Source organism: Labrus mixtus, chromosome 3 (genome assembly GCF_963584025.1).
Source record: "Labrus mixtus chromosome 3, fLabMix1.1, whole genome shotgun sequence".
Taxonomy (NCBI): domain Eukaryota; kingdom Metazoa; phylum Chordata; class Actinopteri; order Labriformes; family Labridae; genus Labrus; species Labrus mixtus.
In genome coordinates, this window is record NC_083614.1 from 7,846,820 (window position 1) to 7,872,901 (window position 26,082).

General features: G+C 40.6%; 2 protein-coding genes across 3 annotated transcripts in view; both read right to left on the minus strand.

Moving 5' to 3' along the window:
• LOC132957140 (unconventional myosin-VIIa) overlaps positions 1-6,561 on the minus strand; it is a 29,170-nt gene extending 22,609 nt beyond the window's left edge. The window contains exons 1-14 of one of the 2 annotated variants that reach the window (XM_061030544.1): positions 6,492-6,561; positions 6,088-6,125; positions 5,853-5,954; positions 5,603-5,755; positions 3,840-4,024; positions 2,358-2,479; positions 2,107-2,249; positions 1,900-2,013; positions 1,627-1,780; positions 1,461-1,537; positions 1,258-1,377; positions 617-756; positions 300-510; positions 85-220 (exon numbers count right to left, since the gene is read on the minus strand). In XM_061030544.1, coding sequence (XP_060886527.1) covers positions 85-220; positions 300-510; positions 617-756; positions 1,258-1,377; positions 1,461-1,537; positions 1,627-1,780; positions 1,900-2,013; positions 2,107-2,249; positions 2,358-2,479; positions 3,840-4,024; positions 5,603-5,755; positions 5,853-5,954; positions 6,088-6,105 — 1,675 coding nt within the window. In that variant the 5' untranslated portion in view covers positions 6,106-6,125; positions 6,492-6,561. The remainder of the gene's footprint in view (positions 1-84; positions 221-299; positions 511-616; positions 757-1,257; positions 1,378-1,460; positions 1,538-1,626; positions 1,781-1,899; positions 2,014-2,106; positions 2,250-2,357; positions 2,480-3,839; positions 4,025-5,602; positions 5,756-5,852; positions 5,955-6,087; positions 6,126-6,491) is intronic. The other variant, XM_061030545.1, reaches the window with a different exon arrangement.
• Positions 6,562-8,777: 2,216 nt separating this feature from the next.
• sap130a (Sin3A-associated protein a) lies at positions 8,778-20,802 on the minus strand. Its single transcript, XM_061030531.1, has 21 exons — positions 20,672-20,802; positions 19,921-20,049; positions 19,568-19,833; positions 18,410-18,577; positions 18,197-18,320; positions 17,964-18,079; positions 17,745-17,869; positions 16,727-16,874; positions 16,314-16,404; positions 16,070-16,174; positions 15,826-15,967; positions 14,979-15,094; positions 14,411-14,671; positions 14,151-14,322; positions 13,291-13,389; positions 12,834-13,195; positions 12,372-12,611; positions 12,158-12,283; positions 11,942-12,045; positions 11,490-11,603; positions 8,778-10,234 (listed from the first exon to the last, which is right to left on the minus strand). The coding sequence occupies exons 2-21, from the start codon at positions 20,030-20,032 to the stop codon at positions 10,076-10,078; spliced, it is 3,150 nt and encodes a 1,049-aa protein (XP_060886514.1). The 5' UTR covers positions 20,033-20,049; positions 20,672-20,802; the 3' UTR covers positions 8,778-10,075.
• Between the last annotated feature and the right edge of the window lie 5,280 nt (positions 20,803-26,082).

Sequence of the window (26,082 nt, forward strand, 5' to 3'; positions counted from 1 at the left end):
TAAAGAGGTCCTGAGAACGCATTCTCATGACACTCTCACAGAGGATAAATATGGTGTGTTACATCTTAGAGCTTTAAAATCTACCTGTTGAATCATAGTAGACAACTCCAGCAAAGTGCTGGACTCCAAACTGCGTCTCGTAGTTGTTCTTGGGGGGAATATAGATGCCCCCCTTCCCATGATGCTGATTTATCTTTTGCAGCATGGTGGTATCCGTGCCCTATGAATCAGAAGAAGAGAATTGAAACCTGCTTCTTCTGGTGGATCAGAAGTTGACGAGGTGAACGGAGAATACAGACCTTGGGGAAGCTGCTCTCTTCGTCAATCAGCGCCAGCATGTTCATGGGTTTGCTGGCCAACACGTCCAGGGTGCTTTGGTTGTCTTTGTAGTCAATGTGCTTCCAAACAATGTTTTCCCGGGTGTACTCGTCCTGCTCCAGCTTGAAAACGTGTTTCACAAAGAACTGCTGCAACTGCTCGTTGGCAAAGTTGATGCACAGCTGCTCAAAGCTGAAACAAATCAAAAAACCTCCACAGGAGGGAAGATGGTCAATGACAACTTTTATCTACAGACAAAAGCAATTAGACTTTACAGACAGCTCTCAATAACTCTCACCTGTTTTTGTTGAAGTTCTCAAAGCCGAAGATGTCGAGCAGGCCGATTGACTGTCGGACCACGTCGGTGTCCTCAGGTGGTTTGTAAATGGCGGCATTTATTTTATCCACAACCCAGATGAAAAGCCTTCCATAAATGGCCTGAACACAACGACACAGAGAACAGCTCACTAACACTACTGCATGAAATAATCAACACAGAAGATCTAAATGTCATGCATTTTAACACCTACACTCACTGTATAACATACTGTACAAGCGGTGATGAACGAGTCCATTGTTATCTGACATTGTTCTCAGACGACTGTCTTACTGTAGCTGTCTTAACATTAAAACTAGAATAATTATGACGCTCAAAGCACTGAACCAAAGTTATACTAAAAAAAAACGTTTTATTCGATGAAGATCAACAAGTACGATGACCCCAGTTTGTGAAGACTTGAACAGACAGAACGTGATTTCTTTTTTTTTGTAAAACTAGTAAGAAATGAAGACGTACCTAAACTGAATCATTCATCCACTGATTTTGTTTTCCAGTGTGTGCTGGCATTGCATCATACAGAGGACGACTTCAGAGTATGTTTTTAAATAGGCTAATATTTGTGTTTGAAAATGAAACTCAAACAAGTGTTGACTGATTACTTTGACAAAGGCGTCCCTGCCGTCCTGAGCCTGCTCACAGGTCAGAGGTTTGGTCACACTCTCTCGGGTCGTCATGAGTGAGCGCTCAGTCAGACTCTTCCCCAGCTCTTTAGGAGCCACCTGAAGTGACGGGACAAACTGCAGTCAGAAGACGCCATGACACAACCTTTTATTTGCATTTATTGAATAAAAAGAAAACCTACCTCCATAAGTTGGCAGGCCATGTCGAAATTAGACGATTTGCGGATTTCAGAGCCCTCCAGGTTGTTCACTATGGTGCCTGAAATCACCCAAGAAAACATAATTATGTTTATTTTGACAGAACAAAATTTTAAATATACGCCTCCCATTGTATCCTAATGTCCTTACTCTCAAATTTCACGTTGCCCAGGTGGAGTATAGCAGCGAGCAGTTTGCTGATTTCCCAGGAGTCGTTCTCTGTGAACATGAGGATCTTGAGAGCTGAGCGAAAGTGAGCGTATTCCTTCACATCATCGCGCCCCTCACAGCTGGTGCAGTTACCCTGATGAGACGATCACACAAGTTAAAACTAAATGACGCTTCAACTCTGACATGACCATTTCTCTTTAAGATCCAGCATTAATGAGAGTTTTCCATCCTATATAAGATGTGTTTCTGTACCATGGTGAGATAGTTGTACTCTGCAGCGTTTCCAAGAGAAAGAATATTTTTCTGGTCGGCCGACATTCCCATCAGCATGTAATAAAAGATGTGGTAGTTTCTCTCCTCGGGGGCCTGCACAAGAAAAAGACAAGCTCGTTACCACGGGGACATTTCACATCTATAGTCCTGCTCTTGTAAATATATAAGGGAACCGGGTCTTCCTACCTGGCGACACACTCTGGACTTCTCCAGCAGATACTGCTCAACCCGAGCCCCCTCTATGGCGCCCCCTTTGGTGAAGTTGACGTCAATGTACTTCCCAAATCGACTGGAGTTATCGTTACGAACCGTTTTAGCGTTCCCAAAGGCTGAGAAGAAAAACATAAATGACATCAAAGTACATAAAGTGAAACAATGGATCCAGCTGATTATGAAAACATTCCTAAAACAGTTCTCTGGTGTTTTCTTCTCCTTACCTTCCAAGATGGGGTTCGCTTCAAGAATCTGCTGCTCAATCCAGGAGTGCTGCCCACTCACTGCAGCCAGGAACTGCAGCACCAGTTTGGTGCTCTCAGTCTTCCCTGCTCCTGACTCTCCACTGACACAGACACAAGTAATCATGATAGAAAAGAGCCAATGAAAACATATTCAACTGTCTTGTTTTGTATAAAACACAGACCAGATGTTAACTGCAATACATTAAAAAATCGATACAATTATGACAAGTTTTAAACTATTTGACAAAAACAAACAGAAATGCTCTTTATCACCGTCTTTAAAAAAAACTTTCTGTGCTTCAATGCAAAGAACACAGGCTGCAAGTCTGCTACTTTAAATGATTATTTAAGGTAAACATGTTTGTATTTGTTTTAAAATCCGTCTTTTATTTTGGACAAAACAATATAAAAATGTATTTTTGTAAGATATTATCAGTGTCACTTTTTATAAAGAAAGAAATGTATTGTGTAAAATCTCATATTGAATGAGTATCACTTGTATTTTTTTTAAAAATTAAAGAAAACAATATTTGGCCTCCTTATTGTCAAAAGATGAAAAAAAGAATCATGGGTATTCATAAATTGACTTCAGCCTCATGTCGTTATAATAAATTAGACAATCTTAGAAAAATCGTGATAACAACGTATTGTAAATCCAGTTTGGTGATTCATACATCGTAGTGGAGGACATTGTAACAAACCTCATTTTAAGGTTGATGAGATTCTTTTATTAATATATCCTGACATGTGTAGTGTTTGCTCTTGTTATCAAAGTAGACTGGACTTGATCATTTGATTACGTTTGCTTAAATCATCAGGCTCCTCAGGTGCTCAGTGAACTTGTGGTTCCACTTAGATCATAAGGCTCTTAACATGTGGAGTATCTAATGGAGACTTTAAGGAGCCATTTGGTAAATAAACAGCCTTTTCTGTTCAGGGGATCAACATGTTAAATGCTTTATACCTGAAGAGCTCAAACTGGAACCAGACTGGAGTCATTTTAAACCCAAACTGAAACAGTTCTTAAAGAGGACTCAGTCTTGTGATAATGTATGATCTTACCCTCCATTTTTTGTTTTATTGTATGATAGTTTGTATCCTGTTCCTGTTCCTGTGAGCCATGTTCTGTCTGTTTATTGTTGTGCTTGTTTGGTGTTCTTTTATGTGTATCTGTTGTTGAGGTTTATTTATTTTAAAGGACCATCTAGGGACCGGCATTGCAAACTAGCTTAGGCTATAAATGTTGTAATGTGTGGCAACGGTTGACTTGCTCCACTTGTCCCTTTACATATAAACATGAAATCAATAAATTGTTGGAGGTTTGCACTGTCAGAGTACTCTTTTGGTCCATTTTCGTTTATAATTCTACAAATAAGAAATCCCTGAAAATCAATCAACAAGTCAAGTGTTTGTCCGTCTAAAAGTAAATCTAATGAGCCTCAGTCTGGAGCATAAACAGACCTGATGACACAGCACTGGTTCTTCTTGTTGCGGCGCATGTTGAAGAAGCAGCTGTCTGCGATGGCAAAGACGTGCGGCGGCAGTTCACCCAGCCGCCGGTCTGTGTACATGTGCACTTGCTCGGTGGTGTAGATGGGCAGCAGCTGGTAAGGGTTGACGGCCACCAGAATGGAGCCTGTGTACGTCTGAAATACAGAGAGCCATGTTTACTTTCTCACACAGCAGCACAGTCAACAGATGTGTGTATAAACAAGAAACTATGGTGTAACACAACATCAGAGCAGTGTCCTCGATGACCTCAGGATGGCTCATGGATACAATGGAGGAAATATACTCTGATGAGCCATAACATTATTATTACCACATGCAAACTTACCCTTCAAGACAACAGTAACTTTGAGTTCAGATGTTGTTGAGATGATCAGAAAGATAAGAAATATATGGTTCACTTGGGGGAATTAAGTTGAAAGGTGTCCCTAACATTTTGCCTACTTCATCAACAGATGTGAAAAAATAAAAATAGGTTTTTATTTTTATTCCATATATTTTTTTCAATTAAATGAACTCCAGAACACCACCAACACCTTCTACGACTACAATAATAAACAGAAAGTAGAATGATCACCTTTCTACGGAGCCTCTGAAGCAGGGGCGTGTCCAGATGGGCCCCCGTAAAAATCGGATTGTCCACCCCAGGTGACCCCCAAAAATCCTAAACTGTGATTGGCTATTTGCCCTGTCAGAGGCGGGACTAAAACCCACTATTTAGTATTTTCTTTACATATCAATGTCTATTTCATAAGACAGGTGTATAGGAAAGTAATGCACTCCGTCTTACATGCACTGAACTAACTGGCAAAGTGTTGGGACCAAAACGTTGCCAATTAATGTATTTTTGTAAGTTAGTCTGTGCACGAGTTTGCCTGCAAATTCTTATGTAATTTATATTCTGACTTTGACGTAAATCTTCTTTGTGTGTCATTAAAACTTTAAGCTAATGCACATTTTATCTTGTGTTGAAGAAGTTATACTTGATGAGGTTAGAAAGTAAGGGTAAATTATTTATATTTGTTTGTGTGTTTGTGCACACATCACACTTCAGGCCACCCCTGGATAAGTCAGTGCCCCAGTTTGGCCAGCCAAGTCAAAAAAAAGTCTGGCCACGCCCCTGTCCTGGAGTCCCAAAAGGTAAAAAAAAAAAAACAAGAAAGTAAAAACACAATCTAAAAGTTTTCAATTTTTGGGACTTCAGGGCCCTCTTACCTTTCTGACAATGTAAAAAAAAGGCTGAAGATTTGTACAAGTAGAATTGAAATAGTGGTATTGGATTGTATTGGATTGCATAGCGGATCATAATGTTACGGATGATGTATGATCTTAATATGAGCCATTGGATTAGAAAAATCATGGATGAATTATAACCATGAAAGACAAAGACAATGGAATATTTTAGCATTAGGACATTTGCTCCGATGATTTAGCATGAGCATGATTTAAGAAATAAACAGTCCTGATTTAAAACAGTAAACACAGTTGAACTCTGCTGCAGTGACACACAGAAACACTGGGACGCTCTCACTAAACAGAGGCTCATTGGTCTCTATGGAGACAAACAGCACAGTGATAAACTACAGGGCAAAGTCTGAGATATAAAGTCGTTCACAGCGGGGGAAAGACACAGACGAGTAAGCATTTCCACAGCAGGTTATGGACGCCATAAAAGCTAGGCGTTTCAGAGAGAAATCCAGAGAAAAGAAACCTACATAGATGATGCCTTCTTTGTGTCGCACCAGGAGGTTCCTGAGGAGCCCGGCCTCGTTCAGATCCCCCAGCCTTATCATGTCATCCACACCCTTCACAGAGGTGGGGTGCATGGGCCGGATGGAGCCCTCCGTCTTCTTGTTGATTTTGTGCGTCTGTATGTTTGTTACCAAAGAGTTGGCGTTATATTTTATGAAAGACAAATTTGACTATATCTGATTGAAACAAAAGGGGGGTTGTGGTTTTTTGTACCTTTCCTTCATCATCGACCAGCTGGAGCTGTCCAGTGTCAGTCACCTTCACCTCCGCCCCGATCGGCACCCCAGCACCAGAGTCCGTCCATACAAAATCACCCTAGTCGGAGAAAAACAGATATAATACAAACTCTCTTACTAAACGGCCCTGTACTTTTAGAGGGGGGGGGGGTGTATTTCAAAATGATGAACTTTGAGAATTCTGCGTATATATTAGACATAGGTTTCCTCACCTTACTCAAATGCAGCATTGCAGAAACAGGGATTAAGTCTAAAGGGAAAACCAACAAACCTTAATTCAAAATCCTTCCTATTAAAGGAAATATTAACTTCAACCTGCAAACAACCTGAAACTACTGTCAGGTAGGTTACAAAACACATGAGCATACTTTAGGTAATGTCTCAACTTGATATTTACAGCAACATGTAGTTATTGACACAGTTTGTAAGGTTATTCTGATGAATGAACATGTTTTTTGTTAATTGAATGTTACTGACTGCCAATCAGCAGGTCAATGACTCAAGACACTCATACAAATGATCAAGCATCACAAAAAAAATGACACCAGAATATTCAAATGAACTCTTCACAAACAAAGAGGTAGAGTGTTAGATGTGAGTAAAGCTTTAATCTCACCTTGTTTCTCTTGTTCCTGCTGCTGAGGGAACTTTGGATTGACTGACAGTGAAGCAGGAAGGGAGGTTTCCCAGCAAACACGTCTTTATGACCCTTTGACTTTGCACCTGCAAAGGTAGAGCCACTTACTGCTGAACACGAGGCCTGAATACATAATATCATCACAGAGCATTAGATTTAGCTGATTTCAGTTTTAGATTTTACTGTGTCCTGTTGAATGGTTAATAGTAATTTAACATGATAAAACACATGCTGTCAGGCAGGCTGTCATGCTGACACTATACATCATTACTACTCCAACAGACTGATATGTAAACACAAAATATCTCATGCCATAAGCAGGTGTCACAGGTGAACTTATCTGTACCTCAGAGCTCATTATGTTGTAAAGAGGAGATAGGAAAGTGGAAAAACTGTACTCACTTTGGAGAAGTGATAAAGAGATCTTACTGGATACATCAGCTCATTCCATCAACACCAGGCGCAGGTCCGCTTCGACAAGGGTGCAAAAGGTAGCATTGTACCCTGATTTTAAATATCACACCCTCAAATAAATTATTCTACACGAAGTATTCAAGGCTTTCAAATGACAACAGTGACTCATGTCGTGTTTATGACATCCATGATCTAATAGTCATGATGACCTGTCTGTTCCCCAGGGACCACATGTGAGACGCTGGGACCCACAGCACCTACGCTATTTTTCATTGCTGTTGCCAGTCACTGTAGATACACCCCCTTTAGATGAACCCTAATTTTGCTCTAGAACCGGGTCTGACTAGGCGAATGGCCTGTGACACTATTGACCGATCAGACTGAGCCAGAAATATACAACGACTTTCAGAGATGTAACCAAAAAAAAGATCATATGAAAACTGAACAAAATATCTAATTAATCTAATTTATATCTGGGCACTTAACATGTTTATATGTATCATTTAAGAGGTTATCATATAGAGTCCTACCATTGGATGTGATGATATTCACATGCAACAATGTCTCGCTTCTTCAAAGTTATTCACATATTTTTAACATGGGCAGTGGGCCTACCTGTACATATTTCAATCAGGAGAGACACAATTATGAGAGTAATTATTTCATTTACAAGTTTGGAAAAAAAGAGAAAATTGTTCATTTTCCCTTTCATGTACTCGAGAGAGTGGATGGAAGTTTGCAGGATGTGATGAGGAGTGGATTTAGGAGGAGCTGGACCTGGACCCTGGTGAGATAGAATGAAGGGGACTAGGGTTGGAGGAGGAGGAAGGGTTGTAGCGACCAAACTGAAGCGACAAGCTGACAGCGAAAGAGAGGAGGACGGGTTTGAAAATATGAAAGCAGCAGGATGATAGGTCGATAGCGGTGGTTGCAGAATCCGGTGGGTTCAGTTCTTTAAGAGTAAACGCTCCTTATCAGCTGATCACCTGAGCAGGAAGACAGAGGGAGAGGAAGTGACCTAAATGAACGATGACTAATGAATGCATGAATCAGTATGAAACGTTCTTCCTGTTTCAACTTAGGCGGAGCTTCATTTTGGGGTCTAAAGGACTAGAAGGTAGAACGTTTTAAAATTGCAATATAATACTTTGAGGAACATGGGGAAAGAAAGTCAAAGCACTTAAATGAAAAATGCTTGTTCAGACAAGAAGTCCCTGAAAATGTTACAGAAAGTATGCTACACAGTTGTAAAAAGCTGTAATCATCTCGTTTAAAGCCCCCACAGCACTCTACTGACAAAACCTTCATTCTGGGGCGCCTAGTGGTCAGTGTCCCTTGTAGAGAGGCTGTAGTCCTCCAAGTGAGCGACCCAGGTTTGAATCCAGCTTGTGGCTCCTTTCCTGCATGTCACTCCCCACTCTCTCTCTCTCTCCACGATTCAAGCCTCTATCCACTCTATTTCTAAATAAAGAAGTACAGAAAGCCCAAAAATAAAACCAAGTCATTCTACCTTGCAGATTTTAGGAAAAACACAGAGAGGATTTCATGTTGCAGCCATTACTGCCTTTTTGTGGACACTAGCCGACACCACCTGCGGGAGCAATTCCCAAAAATATTTTTGCACATACAGTATTAATAATATGGTAAATTATGTGTAGGTGTAAAAATATGGGACTCACCTTTAAATACATTCATGATAAACCTGTCTCAGGCTTCATTTGAAAACAGAAACTTTCACCATGCAAATCAAAACAATATAAGAAGCAAATATTAGAATGGAAATTGAGTAAAGACTAAGTGTTCAAATAAAGAAATGAACAGAGCATGATACAAACATTACAGTGTACCTGGTATTGTTTAAGTATCTTTACTATAATTACACAGACAAAAACAATGTACAACAGCTGGATGTCTTCAGGCTCACTTCATCTCATAATGTCATTATCGTTACACTCTGCAAAGTGAAGCAGCTCACATCACACTGCACAAAAACGTTTCATCGAGTACAAAACTTGAAAAGAAACCGGGTCAATGGAAAAAAAACAAAAAAGCACATTTACAGTGATTTACATGAATTCAGTCCATCGGTAGGATCACACAAAGTGTCTTGCTCTCTGTCTTCAACACTCTTCTCTCTGAAACCAAATGAAAATATGTCTGACCACCATGACCTCCATTTACTCTGGATTAAGTAGATGATTCACAGCAGGTTTCAATGTATACTTATCTTGGCATTATGCAGTATCTTCTCACTTCTCAGTTGACGATCTAAGAACAACATTTATCCTTTAAGAGCATTTTTTGCATACTAAATAAATTCAATTTGCCACATTTAAGGTCTTTATATATTTCTTAACCCCTCAATAATGCATTATCTCTAACATGTCTCATAAACGTGTGGCTGATAGAGGTATTTGTTTTACCCATACTCGTCAAACAAATGTAAACTGAAAAAAAAAAAATCCAGGTGCAGAGATGTGACAAAAAGGGGAAGCTGTAACTTTGACCTGAAACTTTCCTTTGAATGATATTTTAAGATTTATCAGCATGTGGAACAGCGTTCACACGTCTGCCCTGTCCGCTTCATGTACACCGACAAAATGAAGGCACAGATTAATGAAAAGAGCACGATTGAGATTAGTCTGTATACACACAGTTTACTAAAGAACTGTTTCTAATTGACTCCGCCTTGTTCAAAGACTCTCCAGTCGTTTGAAATTTTACTGAAATCCTTTCATCACTTACAGGGATTTACTGCACCTGCATGTAGTGCCAAAAGTCTAAGATTCACAATGGGGCCGGTTCAAATGTTTTCTTAAAAGAAGAGGCAGATATTAAGTTAGTAAAAATATTCTCTTCCAAAATAAAAAAAAGGGGTTAACAGTAACAGGGCCACCCAGTTTGCCACTCTAATGAAACTTAGGACGCTCCACACTCAATATGCGTATTGGATCTTTAATGAGAGCCTATTCCTGATGAGTTTTTCTGCTTCTCGAGGCCCCTCCCGGTCACTTCTCTCCGTCGGGCTCTTGGGCAGATAGGGAGGGTGCGTGTGATTGTTTACAGCAAATCATAGCACCAAAATTCTGAGCAGCTCCTTCACCCCTTCAGAGAGGGGACGGCGGCGGGGTTTGTCCAGAGGAAGAAACTCATGCTCGTTCTTTACGCTTCAGTTTAGAGGACTTCTTGACGGCACCGTTCTTGTTCAGCAGCTTCAGCACTTTCTCTTTGTGGTCGAGCACTTTCATCATGGTGTCTCTGGCCTCGGTCACCTGGTCCATCACCAGCTTACAGCGCTGCATGTTACCCTGAGGACGAACAGAAAAAAAAACACACCTTCAGATGTTGAAAGCAAAAACAATGATTTGACAAGGAACAGCAGGTTTTGCTCTATTTAGTCTAGATGTGTCCACAAGAGTCTCACCTGTTAGCACAGTTAAAGTGATGTCACACTGCAGAGGTCTGTTTGACATTTTCACCTGCCTGTGCTCATTTAACATTTTTACACTACCTGGATGCAGAGAAGTAGAGAAAATGTCCATACAGCATTTCCTTAAAGTTGCCAAAGGGGAAAAAAACTACCAACTTTGCTCTTTACAGTTTTTTCCCATCTGGCAGAAAACACAACCTACATGTAAGACTTACCAACCCACACAAATGAACATGACAAAGTGATAACAATAACACTCACAACTAAATTCTATTTGTCTTAATCACCAGTTGTGAAATAAAACCAAGATCCTGCCTCTCCAGAGTTCAATCACAAGCTTCAAGCTTTGGCTGAGGGGTGAAATCTACTCCTCCTCTTAAACTGAGAATATTACAGGAAGTACTCTCATCGTCTGAAGGGGTTGGCACACGGTAGCTGTTAAGCTGTAGCCTGAATTGTTTGCATGTAAAGGATTGAGAGTAAGAAAAAAAAAAACAGTCTTATGAGCACCGCAGCAGAAAACTGTTTATATTTAACATCTCAATGCACAACATTGTAGCAGAAATATTAAAATAATCAACAGTATTTAAACATATTAATTAATTATCAAAACAGCTTTTAAATAATCCAACAGTTTAAAACCAGTTGACCAATTAATCAATACAACTTTAAGTACAATATAAATGACCAACAGGGTACCCCGTGCACAGCCAACCTACATTTCAAGTGCCCGTCAGTTGCAGGAGCATATAATGAAAACAAAAATCAATAACCCGTGGCGCACTGTAAATCACTTTACTGTCACTTTATTGTGAGCGACCAACGAGTCTCTCCTGTAGCTTCCTCAGGTTGGCCCAGCATAAACACATGGGCATGAACAGGTGTGTTAAATACACATGGTCACATGACCAATCATCACAATACAGAATACTCCAGGTCATAGCCTCAAACCAGAACTACGGCGTGCATCAAACAACATGACATCATTCATATAGTCCACATAGTAGTACCTCCTATAATTCAACGTGTAATATATGAAGTATTCACAGACATGTTTGAGATGCAAAGATTACAAATAACTGAACAGAGACATTCATTCTCTAAAAGGTCTCTTCCTGTAGTAACACCCTCACCTGTATAAGCTCGTTGATCCGGTGAAGGTCATCGTCGGCTCCTGCTCTCTTCTTTGGAATCAGGCCCTCTTGAAGTGTGGAGAGGCGGCTGTACACGTCATGCTCCAAACTCGACTACAGATCAAGTGACGGACACAATGTGTTAGAAGAAAAAGAGACAACAAAAGAGAGAGGTGGCGCAGAAATATCGACCTCATAAAAAGATTTGAGTGAATAATAAGGGTCACTGAGTTACAAAAGTATTCACCTATCACCTTGTCATTGTACATTAATGGGGTCACATTGTTGTGATATTATTATTTCAACCCGTGTGTGAGGAGTCTGTAACTGAGCTAGAATTAAAATACTCTGCTCTTTCAGCCACAAAGTAAACTCAGCCTTTATGTAGGTCACTGCACATTTGAGAAGTTATTCAGGTGAACAGCACTACACGGTCTGTGGTCAGCACTCACCAGCTGCCTGAGCTGAGCAGCACACAGGTGAATTTTCCAGCCCTGTGCTCTGCAGGCCACTCCTCTCTGATTGGCCATGTCCTGCAAGCTGCCCTTCTTTTCCTCTGCAGAAAGAAGCGAAGGTTTGTTGTTATAAGGAAAAAGTTTGTGTCATAAAGTCTCTGAGGGTACATAAATCTACTGTTTTTTATTGCATGTTGGCAGGAGGCCACTCACCTTTGACCCGGATGTCGCTGTATCTCTGGAAGTGGTGGTAGGCGGCTTTCCAAGGGTTCCTGTAGTGCCGCAGAAGAGTGACGGGTGGTCGAGGTCGGACTGGTACATAACGCACTCCTTCCTCATCTGGAAGAAATGTTTTTATTTTAATTCAGCACGTTATCAACATTTATCATCAGCAGCTGCAAAAAATATACAGAACTATGTTACGTACCGACATATTCCCTGGGTGGAGATTCTCGTCTCTCAGCCCTGCCGGTGATGGGCCTACCCGGAGCCTTCTCTTCATCTGTGCTGTTTGTCTCGACCATCTCGCTCTCCTCTGTAGATATAACGTGCTGCTGCTTGCGGGGCTTCTTCCTCGGTGAGGCCCCTGGGATCAGTTCTCCTGGAGTGTTCAGAGTGGAGCCCGGGGTGTTGTGGACGGGGGCTGATGACAAGTTTGCATTTGGATCTGAAGGAAAATATAAACATGTTGTTCAGTTATGTGGGAATTTGACTTTCCTTAAATTCATTCTAATATCAATTTCACTAAAGACTGCCGTGTATGGAGACATTGTTGGTGTAAAACTGTTTATAAATGTGTAAATAGATCCACAAATAGATCTCAGAGCCATACAGACATCCAAGAGATCAGCAGATTTGCAAATGCTTTGTATACATTTGTGCTCCTCACCTTGTTGAGACGTGTCCATGCTCTCTACCTCCTGCTTAATTTTCAGATCTGGGCAGGTGGAGCTGGCAGCACAGGCTGCAGTGCTGCTGGCTGCAGGCTGAGTGGGGGACGCCACAGTGTTGGCCATCGAGGCGGGAACAGGAGGAGTAACAGCCATGGAGGCCGGCAGGGCTGAGAGGACAGCGGAGGGCTGGGAGGAGGGTATGGGCCCTGCTGTGGCAAGCATGGTGGGGATGGCTTGGGCAAGATGCTGAGGGTTTGAGGACATAGACTGCTGCTCTCCGCCCTGAGAGGGCAGCGCTTCTACTGCAGCCATGACAGGAGGGGCCACCGCCATGTGCATCTCAGCTTTAGGTTTCACACTGAGAGAGGAATCAGGAGGGTCAGGTTAAATATCATGTATGACAAAGAACGGATGGGATTTTTAAGTGATGCGATCATTGTGACAGTGGCTCACCCTGCAGGTCGGGGAGATCCTGCTCCTCTCACACCACTCTCCATTCTGCCTCCAGCTGCTTCACTGGGCTGGGCGGGGATCAGGTTTTTACGAACACAACTGAAACACAAACACAGGCAGGGTTAGCTCAGTGAAAGTTTACACAAGTTTATGTCCACTTTAATTTAGTGTCTGTCAACATGGTATAGCTAACAATGTGATTGACATCTTCAACTCAACTGTGTGCCAACCTGTTGACAAAAAACTGTAAAACCTAAAACAGAGTTAACACAAAAATCTTCTTCGGTGGTACTATTGAATGATAGCTTCTAAGTTAACTGAGATGTATCCTGCAGTATAATGATCTCTTGTTTATCTTCATGACTGTCCCCCCATTGCCTTCCTCTACAGGGCAAAGCTTCTGCTGTTATGGCATAAAGTCTTTGGAAAAGGAGACGTCAGAAACATAGATTAAAATAATCAGTACTGTCTTTTCAAATCTTCTCTTAAGGCTTATTTTGATCATACTGATTTATATTACTTGAATCTTTATATGTTATAACTGTGTTACTTGATGTCTTATTTCTATCGTTACTCTTTTCAGTTTTAATTATAATATTTTTTATTATTGAATGATTTTGCATTTGATTCTTTTGCTGTAATTTGTCTATGTAGATTGACTCGATTGTTTAAAGGGAGCAGATAAAACGATGCATATTTGACTCTTGTTGTATGCATCAGATCGAGACCGATTGACCAGAGTTTGCTAAATCAAACTTAAAAGCTCATCTTACTAAGAAATATAGGAACTAGGAGATGAATTTGAAAATAGTGGTACACTTTTCCTACTCCCACTGTCTAATATAATGTCGTACACTCACCTTTCATTAGCTGGCTTCTTGCGGAGGATGCTGGGTCTCGGAGATGAGACGAGGGTGGGGGCTCCTCCTACTCCTCCCTGGGTGTGTGCCTGCACCATGTTGGCTACCGGTTGGGTGGTGGCGAATGTGGTGCTGATGGGGCTCGCTACAAAGCCATCAGCCAAAACAACCCCTGGATAAAGAACATATGCATTACAGACAGCCCTCAACTCTGTAAAACACAGCGTCGTTTTACTAAAGCATGTAGGTTCAGTCATTACCGGGTTTGGCTTCAGCCTGTTGCTGCTGCTGCTGAGTGACTAGCGGTGTCTGCTGTAATCCTTGCGTTGTGATCGGTGCAGATGTGTGAAGGCCCTGCACTCCAATCGGTGCAGGCTGAATCCCCTGTGCAGCAATTGGTGCAGGCTGGATCCCTTGGGTGCTGATTTGTGCCATCAGCTGCATGTGGTTTAGATGGACGGTAGTTGCCACGCCGACTCCAGCTTGTGTTGGCAGGGCTGAACTGGGAGCTTGAGGAGTAACTTATTGAAAGGAAAAATGAAGTCAAGTATTAAGATTCATTTTGAACTCACTGCTGTCACAATTCACATTTTTAGTTCAAACTTCAACCTATTTTATTCAAAATAAAAACAGTACAGTATGGTGCTTTCATACGGCAACTACAGCAGTAAGTGCAGAAGTGGGGCGGCAGTAGCTCAGTCTGTAGGGGCTTGGGTCAGGAACCCGAGGGTCACCGGCTCAAGTCCCAGCACAGACACTTGTCCAGAAATTGGCCTGGTAGCTCGGGAGGTGCGTTAACTGGGACAGGCGGAAGAAAACAATGCTTACCAGGATACTGGCGGATGGTGGACACAGAGCTGCTGATGGGGGTGTAAGTGTGTGTCAGAGGATATGAAGAGGAGTACGCTGGCAGGAAATATTGGAACTGCACCGGCACAGAAGGCCTGCAAAAGAAAACATTTTAATGAATCCATCACTTAAAAATCTGAATGTTTCACCTTATGTTTAACTGTGTTCATGATTTTTTTTTTTTAAATCAGCATCAATGTAGATACAAAATCATTTCCTGATAATAACAAGATATGGAATTAATAATCGTTCATGTTCATAATCTAAATTTCCATCTTCCGTGGATTATAAAACAAAACTGCCATAATTAAAAGCTGGCTCAGATGTTTACTTGGGGTATGACTTGCTTTGAACTGTGCCTGCGTGGATGTGTTTATTAAGAACAGCTGTGTGCAAAAGTGATAAATACTCAATGAGCTCATCCTTTTCAAGGACAACCTTTCAGCACTATCTATACTATAAGAAATATTCTGTTCAGCCTAATAGTTGTTGTTACTCTTAATCAAGCAACAAAACACAAAACATGAAATAGTCCCTTTTCATAAATGTCAAAATTGAGGGCATTAAAGAAGGAAATGATCTGGTTAAACTGCTGATATGGAACATTTATTTTGTTCCCCCCTTTTTTGGGGGGGCTTTTTGTGCCTTTAGGTTTAAACTAACCCTCTGAAGTTCAACACGTTTTGGAGTTATTATCTAAGTTAGGGTGTACTATATGGGGCGATTTTATTCCGTTCAGTTTTTTTTATATATTTGATCAGAAAATAAGGCTTCATGTAAAAGCTGCGACTTATTCAAACACATTCCAACAGCGTTGTGTGCTCACCTGTTGTCAGTTCTTGCCTCCATGGTGACGGGGTTAGGAGACGAGCGATGGCCTGGGATGGGGATGAGGTTGGCTCTCTCTCCAGCATAGTCAGGCTGCACCCGGGATGAAGAGTGGGCGATGGGCTGAGGGACCACTTTAGCTGTGAGACACATTAAGAAGAAGGAGTTAAGATAAAGATGCAAGAGAAATCCCTGTGGGGATTTATGTAGATTAAGGTAACAACTCCTGCTTCTGAACTCACCAACAGGGATGGCGGAGGTTGTTACTGCTGTAGAGTGAGAGGGGTGGGAGGCCATCGTCATGGTGACAATAGTGCTGTTGCTCATTTGGGAGTGTGGCACTGTGCCTAAACATGAAGAAGACAGGTTTATCAACATTTCAGTTCAAATAACTGCCTGATTATTGCTTTAATTTTTGCAATAAGAGTCAAAGATAACACAGATTTATGACTAGCATGTCAACATGGATAGATAGAACGTAAATACCTATTGTGGTTGTTGATGGCACAGTGTTGGTGGCAACAATTGGTGCCACAGTCGCTGCAGCTACAGGTGTCACAGGACTAAAGATTGGCTTCTGTGGAGAACAGTACATAGAAAAAATATTTCAGTCCAGGGTCCGAAATTAACTTTTTGACTCACCGGCCAAGGTGGCAGGTAGATGAAAAAATTCACCGGCAAAAACATATTTTTTTACCGGCCAAAATAACAAATTTTGTTTTTGTGTCCTATACACATCTGTTACAGTACATTTAATTGAGACGGCATTATGTTTAATCAATAACAAATTTAAGTCACAGATTCGATCATGTCATCAGATCGGGAAATTGTAAAAAATATATATATTTGCTGGCCTTTATTTTTTTCTTAATGTATTATTTGTAGGCAGTAGCACTTACTTGTGTCATGGTGTGTGGTGGCTGAGGTTTTTGAACTCCAATTGCAGGGTGAGACGGTAGCGTGATTCGTGTTGCGGTGTCCCGGGACGTCTGTGACCTCTGAATACTGACTGTGGCCGGAGGGGGGTGAATGGTAAGACCTGGACGCCTGGAAAAAAAAAAGGAAATGACTGCTCCTTAAGTGTGTCAGAAAACATACGGTTCAAGATCGGATAAAGGTGCAAAAGAAATCATCAGTGCTACAACATCTTCATGTTCAATTTGATTTTTCAATTACTTCTTTTTAATTCCATTATTGCTATAAACTAGACAAATTATCAACAAGAACTTTCCATTGTGAAACATCTGAGACAGAAGAGTAATCCTTATGTGCAAGTGTCCAGCCTTTTGCTAAAACCTCTGACATAAAGGTGTAGACAGGAGCTGATTAATTTCAAAGGGTCACAAAGGTTGGGTATGTCAGAAGTTTTTGGATACTGAATTCTTTCTTTAATATTTATTTGCTTTATTTTTTCAATGAGAGCTCAGGAGAGAGAGTAGGTTAGACATGCACCAAAGAGCCGAGGCCAGAATGGAAACCACGGCCAATGCGTTGAGGACTAAAGCTTCTGTACATGGAGAGCCTCCTCTACTGGCTGAGCTAAATCCTTGTCCTGAAGATTCATCCTTCTAACATTGCTTCGACAAATAACTTCACAAAGAGCAGCTGGGATTTCCTTTTAACAGGTTACTGTATGTACCTTTGAGGGCAGGTGATTTTTTAATTCTAGGCTTCTGTGTAAAGACACACTTCAACAGTCCAGCCCATGGTGAGAATAAATATTAAACTATTTGACATTTCCTTATGATACATATATCCCTGACATACCTTAAGGCTGTCTCACAGATATTGGTAGAACTAATGACCACAAACTTTGTTTAATTTGATGTAAAACTCCTCCTCATCAATTTAAACGGGGATCAATCTTTTAAATGCAGCACCTCTGCTTGGTGTATAAGTTCTTAGATTGTTACGAACCCATGTGCCACCTCTGCAGAGTGTGTGACTGAAGGGCTGATGACTGGAGACTGAGTCCTCGTTGCTGAAATCGGGGCCACCACAGTTGGAAGCACAGCTGTAGATGTTGTTACAGCAGGGCGGGACTGTGGACAAAAAGGTACAACACTGTTACAAACAATGTTTTTAAGATGTGTAACAAATATCTACACTTCTATAGATTGAAGCATATGAGAGCACCTGTATAGTCTGGTGGATGATGTGCTGCACTGTGGGCTGGCCCGGGCCTGCACTTGCTCCTGTTGCTGGTCGTAACACAGTTTTTGAACTGGACATAACAGCAGCGGCAGCGGCCCCTACAAAGAAACGACAAATACAGCTATGAGGAAAGCACATCAGCAAACATGTGTACAAGTACAACTGTTTCAAGGACAAGCAAACATATCATATCGCTGTTGTTAAATCATGCACACCTCGGGGTAAATGTGATGTGAAGGTGTGTGGAGGGACAGCAGGGGTACCAATCTGCAGTGGGGCACTACCCCTAATGATCTGAATATTAGCCTGCATCAGGTGGTGTAAGTTGCTGGAGTGACCCTGAAACACAATGAAAGCAGGTCTGCAGTAATCAGCAGAAAAAAGTTTTTAAAAATGTACATTGACAGTTACTGTGACATTGCACTTACCTGCTGACCACTGATGGTCGCCACAGGAATAGACGGGGTTGGAGCAACACTGCTCTCAATGGTGACAGTAATGTGACTAGGCACCTTGGGAGGTATGGGAATATGAGCCTGGTTGGAGGCTGGTGCGGGGGCAATAAGACGACTTGGCATAGGGGACTTAAGGACAGCCTAAAAAAGAACAAAGAAAAAATGTCCCATTACTTTATTTAAAGTCCTGAAAGATATTAAGATAAATAAAAAGATTAGTTAACCAATAAATGTCAATAGAAAAAAGGTTTTGCAATGTTTTAAATTTTACAAGTATTTACAGTTTTCACATGCAGTCAATTTAAGGTGAATCAGAAGATAAAGAATCAGCTATCAATGTCATCTTGGGAACAATTTGTTTTCAATTGTTTACTTATTGAGTAAATAGTTTATCCAACACAAATGAAGACAGCAATATTCACCTTAATTTTACAACCATAAATAGTTCAACTAAGGCCCTTAACACAACAATAACCTACCTAAAATCACAGCATCCTAGTTTAATTGAATGATCTGCATAGTTAGACTTCATCCCTATAAGTTTAATACAAATACAAAATCTTTAAAATACTGGATTAATCCCGACTAATTTAGGCTACCAACACATAACTTTTAAATCTTATTTGATTGAGTAGTTTTATACATCATCACTCCTCCTTAGTCAATCCAACATCACATCAACATTTGACTACTGTACCAGCTGACAACAAACAAGCCCAAGCAGACTAAACCTGATGATATTGAACACACATTAATATAAAAACCTGTCTGTCTTTGTCTGTAGGGCACAAGGGTAGGCAGAAAAAACTGCTATTTTTATAGTTCTAACCATTTAATTTAAAGATCACAAGCACAAACCGAACAGTGTCCGTTAGGAACCCAGATTAAACCCAACATTTGACAACAGCCGAGCTCTCAAACTTCAAAAGGTTATCTTCCATGAGCCAGCGATCACTGAACCTAAGTGAGCAACTGATCATTTTTCTCTCACTGCAGGGTGCATGGTATATTTACAAATCTATCAACATCTATCTGTGCATCACTCACACTAGTAATGGCAAATAAACTACATTTTTTTGATTTATTTATAGACAAAGCTTCTGGAAATTCGAACAAAGAGATAATCCACACCTTCATCTGTCCCTCTGTGAGGACTGCAGGCTGGCCCTGTGTGAGGTGGACTGGAGGGGCGGGTACAGTCACAGTCGTTCCTGGCTGGATAGGGATTGCCTGGGGAGCAGCTTGTGGCTGGCCATGCGTTTGGACTTGTGGGTAAGGTCGGACCACCATTGTCTCCTGCTTCTCATCTCTGAATGCCAAGGCTCCCCCGCCCCCTGCAGGTGGATGATCCTGCTGGCCATGATCAGCAGCATCCCTACTGCTGTCTGCATCTCCACCTGCAATGCAAAAACACTTTATTACTACTTACCGTCTTCTTTCCCAACATGAAGTATGCTCGATGCATCTCAATGGCATTAAGTTACCTGCTGGATTTGAGGGCTGGTTGACAGACACTAGGTTTGCAGCTGTGGGGATCAGAGGAGCTCCCCCGCTGGAGGCAGGCAGCCCGTGTCGGGGGAATTGTTGGGAGCTCATTTTTAACCTTTTCTGGGCTGAAAGGTAGACAATATTTGTACATTAATTATAAACTGAAGATATGTGTGATTTAGAGATTGACAACATGAACGTGATCACCGGTTACGTCATGAGAAGCGTTCAGTCGGCGCGGAGACACAAACAGGAGAACAAAACGCTGCGGTATATTTAACCATTGCCAGCAAGTCCATAATATTAGTGTTACTAAAACTGGTTTAACAGAGGTGTATAACTGCATTACAGCACGAAAATCAACACAATACATTTTTGTTTGACGATGTATGTGCACAACAACATATGGCAGAACTGTTCGACAACACCTGCATCGGATTTTTTATCAAATATCAAGTTTAATGTGCAGTTATTAAATGTTTTTTCGACTGCCATCATCAAAATAGCCAAACGCGAAACCAGTTCAGTCAGAAAATCTCTACTGTGGTGTCTCGTTTTTTGTCCGGGGGACTCAAAACTAAAAATGCTACCTTGTTAGCAAGCTATCTCAGCTAGCATAATGCTAACGTTGGAGTGGCTAACCCTGATACCGCCTGCTTTCAATGCTAAAACCTGGACTTCCTGAAGAGTACAACGGTGTAAACTTCCCAGTACGGAACAAATAAACATGATATGTGCAGATGTTACCGTTTTGCAGAGTTACAATCCAATATTCGCTTTCTAGATTACAATTTTTTCCATTCGTCTTTTCTTTTTTTCCAACATGTAAGCCGGAAGAACACTCGGTACGAACGGGACCGCCCTGTTTCTGTCAGCCAATCAGGGAAGAGACCACCAGATCGTTGACCAACCGGAGCGCGGGAAATGTTTTGACCAACCTAAACCGGCAACAGGGGGATGGGGGAGGAATCCCGAAGGAACGAGCTGAGCCGAAACACCAGAGACTATTGGAGTCACGTGATCGACGGAAACAGCCGAAACGGAACGGAAGCTTTTCTGCTACGAGAACAATCATTTTGCAATAGCCTACTTCAATTACTGTCTTCACAGTAAGTGGTGGTTGAAAATGTTTTAGAATCATTTTAAGTTTAATGTTATGAAACATACACAAATACAAGTAAGAATCCTGTTGGCTTTCTTTGTTGAAAGATTAGCAAAATGCACACAAGTTAAAAACACCTCCTCATTAAAATATAATTTGTAGCCTAGTATACAATTAGGCTTTATGAATGCACAGTAAACGAAAATATATATATGTTTTTAAATTTGTTGGTTTTAATCTCTCATCAATTTTATATTTTTGAAATCTAAAATCTTATCTGTAAATTTAGTTTAAAATTTAAAAAAAAATGAGATGTTTGGTATAGAATTAGGCTATGTTTCAAGTACTTTAATCAGGCTATATGTACATATTTAAATGTAGGGGATTTCTTTTTTGGTCCTGTATAGTTGTCAGAGTTTTGTTAAGTTCACAGCAGTGAACAGCTGCCTGTAAGCATATTGTATTGAAACCGTCTCGTAAAGCTTCGGGTATCTCCGTCAGTAACACAACCATATCTAGCCTCGAGAGTCTCCCGCTATTTGGAGCGGGCTGATATGAAAGTGAAGCAAGCTGTGAGCCCTCCTGCTGTAAGATCCCAGTGCAGACACTAGAGAGCAGTAGAAACCTGCAGAAATGTAGAAATAGTTCTCTGCTGCACGGCTTCCATGAGTTAGACCTATACGGATCCAATGAACGTGTGATGATGGCAACATACTGAGCTGACAGAAGAGATGTGTTTATAGTCTTCTTCTAAAATAAATCCTTTTATAAAGCATTGGTTTAGCTACATAATTGAATGAGTGATCCATTTAGGTTATGAAAATACAGACCCAATTTTCACTTAATCCTGGCACAAGGGTTCCAGGGTTTGTTGTCTCACAGGCAGGGTGCCTCCAGGGATTTGGGGCCACATGAAAAAATAAGAGTATATTAAATGAATATTACATATTTAATATTGAAAGGCAATTAACTAATGTTCTGGTATTGTTAAGGGGCCCCTGTCATCCACTGGCCCTTAAATGTGCACTATGTAGATTTGGTAGTGACATTTGAAAGTTGGTGAAGTGAAACAATTCTATACTATATTTTCTGAACTAAATACACAAAATTTATTCAAATGAAAAAATGAGTCCCTGTAACTCTGTTTGGAGCTAAAAAGCTACCAGGAGAGTTACGGTTTCACTGTTGCGGGCTCCCTACCATAACTTCTTGTGTAGCATTTCATCTTCAAACAGTTTTACAGGGACCACATTTTCCTCTGAGGACAGTTTGTGTTTAGAGTTATGAACACATACCAAAGAATCTGTCCACTTCTCCAACTTTTACCATTTTCCCCCATATTGCTCACATGATTGTTGTCATTGTGCCTATTATAGCCAATCATCATGTTGATATCAAACTTTTGGCAAGTCATGATCCTTTGTACACGCTATTTTAGGTCTCAAATATAGGAACGTGGGAGTGAGAGAGTGGGAAATGAAAAGTGGGAAAGCCTCCCGCTTGGAGGACAATGGGTTAGAATCTATATTCAAAGAATCTGACTTGGTGTATTGGTGCAAAAGCAAATTAACATCGAATGAAATACTGCCAGAAAAATACAAAAGGTGCAATGCAGGAACTGTACAGTTGTGCAGATATGTGCGTGATTAACATTGAGTGCAAATATCTTTAAGTATAACATATAAGTATAAAGTATTAACCCATACATTTAAAAAAAAAAAACAAGACTGTATTAGATGGTTAAGAACTTGGTATCTACCCAAGACCCCAAATAGGAAGGACTAAAGATGTTTCGATGAGCAATGGAAAGGTAAAAAGTGGAAAAAATCCAACCCTGGTCTTTAAAAAAATGATTTAATAAGACAGAGACTGTGCTTACGTTATTAGTAACATTTTAATATTTCTGACATTTAGCAGTTTGCTTCAGGTTCATGTACTAAAAATACACAGAGCACTAGAAAGTCATTGAACGCATCAGTGGGGTTGCATCAGACTACTGGTGTAAATCTAGAGAAACAACATGAGACAGAATGAAAGGTCATGTTGTCAGTGGTTTAACACTGGCTGTGTTTATGAATAGTTGACTTTATTAGATTCCCCTTGAGGGATTCCCTGTTTTGCTGCGTTTAAGATATATTAAGATAATGCATGGCTTTCACTTCTCATATCTGTGACTATCTGTAGGCCACAGTTATTTCCTCATATGTAGTATCTCTGTCACTTGTCCTTACACAGGGATCAACTGAAGAGATGTGAACTCCCCGAGGATGTTCACCTCTTCAGCTGTTAACTGAGGGCATTTTGTTTGAAACTAAATCAGTTCTGAAATCGATTTCATTCTCAGAGAAAATGTGAAGTGCAAGAGCAAATGAATTAAAGTGTTAAAAGTATTGCCTTTAGCTTGAAAAACAACAAAAAAACTCATTCATTCAGTTTAAAGAGTGTATGGAAAGTACTTTAACAAGAAGACTTGTTATTTACACATGAAGAATAAATGTCTGTAAATAGTTTACATAAATGCATCAAGAAAAAAGGCTCCTATTTTAAGTATATAAGAATATTTTTTCTACCTCTGCATTCCAATTTTTCACATTACTTTAAGATGTTACATTTCGGTTAGACTTCTTAAATGGGTGCACAAACCAATCAGGGTGGCTCAAGTTTCAAATGTTCTTTATTGTCACGTGTAGATTCAACATGTACAGGCATAGAGAAATGAATGTACCTTCACCCACAAGCTGAGCTAATAGCCTACAAGAAGGAATAAGACTCAATGAGGCAAATTCACATAGACGATGACACAGAAATGTTTACAGTGTGAGGTCAATGGTCATGCTAAACAGTCTGCCTATTCGGACATTACCTGGTATGGACCCCAACTCCTGATTCAATAAATATACTACGTGTCATGGATAATTTATAATCAGCAACGTTTTGGGCTTCATTTCGCTAATGAAAAATGAATCAAGTGCCATCATCAAACCCTATTGTAGCCATTGTATCCTTATTGATAAGGCAATAGTTTATTCATTTGGAAAATGTTGACAGCCACACTCTTCGTTCTGTGACCCAGTCGCAAAACTTCATTCTCACTATCAACAGCCCAAGTGCATACTGCAACTGGGGAAAGGAGTTTTTAGATACACCAGTTCTGCAGCTTGGAATCTCCTGCAGGAAGATTTTATTCTAGGGGAGCTGCTCTCTTTTTTTAAAATAAGACTGAAGGTGTTGGAGGAAGAGGCATCAGGTTGTAAAGGTTTTGTCTTTTGACTTGCTGCTGTGAGCCAGGACTTGTTTTGACTTTTGTTTTGTAATTTCTTTGTGTTTTATGTCTGTAACTTTTTTCAAATGTGCTGCTTGCCTGTCTCGGCCGGGACACTATTGTAAGCAAGATTCTTAATCTAAATGAGGCTTTCCAGATTAAATAAATGTTAAATTAACTGTGTGATTTCATTACTGAACAGATTATTCCCAGGGTAGCATCTCCCTGTTTTTTTGTGCCATTCATCTGTCATGACTATGTTCACGTCAGTGTCCTGTCAGCACCTGAGCACCTACTGATGAACATAATTTACTACACCTGGGCCATAAAGGGTTATATAAAACATTCCTGCATGCTGAGACATGCCCAGTAAATTCCCCAGCTGTGCTCACTCACTCACATACACCTGTTGGTTTGTTGCTTTATAACTGAAAGCTTGTCCAACCCTTGTGACAGACATTCTTTGAACAGCACTTCATTTTAACAGAGGAATAACAAGATATAAGTAAAAGGCCTTGTCATTATGACGTTGATAAAGGAGGCTGTGAATTTCACAGAGGAGCAAACAGAGACTAAACTGTGATACCAACATGTGTCAGCTGAGGGAGAATATTCAGGGAACGCAAACTGCCTGTGGCCGTCTAGTTACGCCGATTTATCATTTTTATCAGCTCATCCTCAGTCTGAATTCTTTAGTCTCTGTTGTCCTTATGTCCTCTGACATTTCACATACCTCTTCTGCCACTTGAAACAATTGTCTACACTCTTAATTAGTCATTGGCAATGTAGACTTAAAGAAAGCAACTCTTCACAGCTCGCACCTGGCCGCTCAGTGTCTGATCTTCATCTCTGACTCAGGCGTCAGGTTGTCTTCATATAGCTCGGAGATCGTCCTCCACAGCACGTCGCTCTGTGTTGCTTCAGACACACGCGTGTGACTCATGCATCCAGTTTGTTCCTCCAGTGAATCAGTCTTTCTGAATGTGGTGGCTCGATTGATTCACTGGTAACCACTGGCAAGTCTGGGATTTAACCAGCCGTCATGGCATCATCTTGTTGCAGAGTGTTGCTCATGGAGGATTCATGTTGGGTCTCTGTAAAGAATATAACATGCAGCCCTGACCTGCTCTTTTTGTAAAGTGTATTGAGATAACATTTGTTATGATTTGGTGCTGTACAAAAAAAAAAGATTGATTGATTAATGTACCTGGTGCCTTTTGCTTGCTGCATGAGGAACACTGAAAGTGTTTTAGTCGAAGTGCAAAGAAATAAGTTAAGACTGGAGCTGGGGATAGAGGTTAGAAGACAGTTTGAAGATTTCCACCACAGAAACTTTCCTCATGGACAAGGGACCTTTCCAACAGAGAAATGGGCACCAAGTTCTAAATGAAGTCCTGGAAACATTATTTTACCCCCAAAAATGGGCACTATATAAAGTAAGTATATACTCTCAAAAGTATAGGAACACTGACATGGATGAAGAGGAGGAGTATGAGCCTCTGAATCTATGTGTGAAGAAAATATATGCTTGGAACCTATAGACAAGTCGCTATTATATTTGTAGGGGCAAAGGTGAGTCATTTTCTAGTCATTCAAGTACTGTTCAAATTATTTGTTGGTGTAGTATCCAGTCTAGGTTGCAGTCTTTAAGGGTTTAGTAGTCTATAATAGAAACTTCCAAATTAATAAAGTCTTTCAAATCTCCAGATTTTGTTAATGAAGTCACATACTGTAGAATAGCTGTTGACAGCAATGTTTTCCCTTTTTTTAAAGTGGTTTCAGCAGCTAATATCA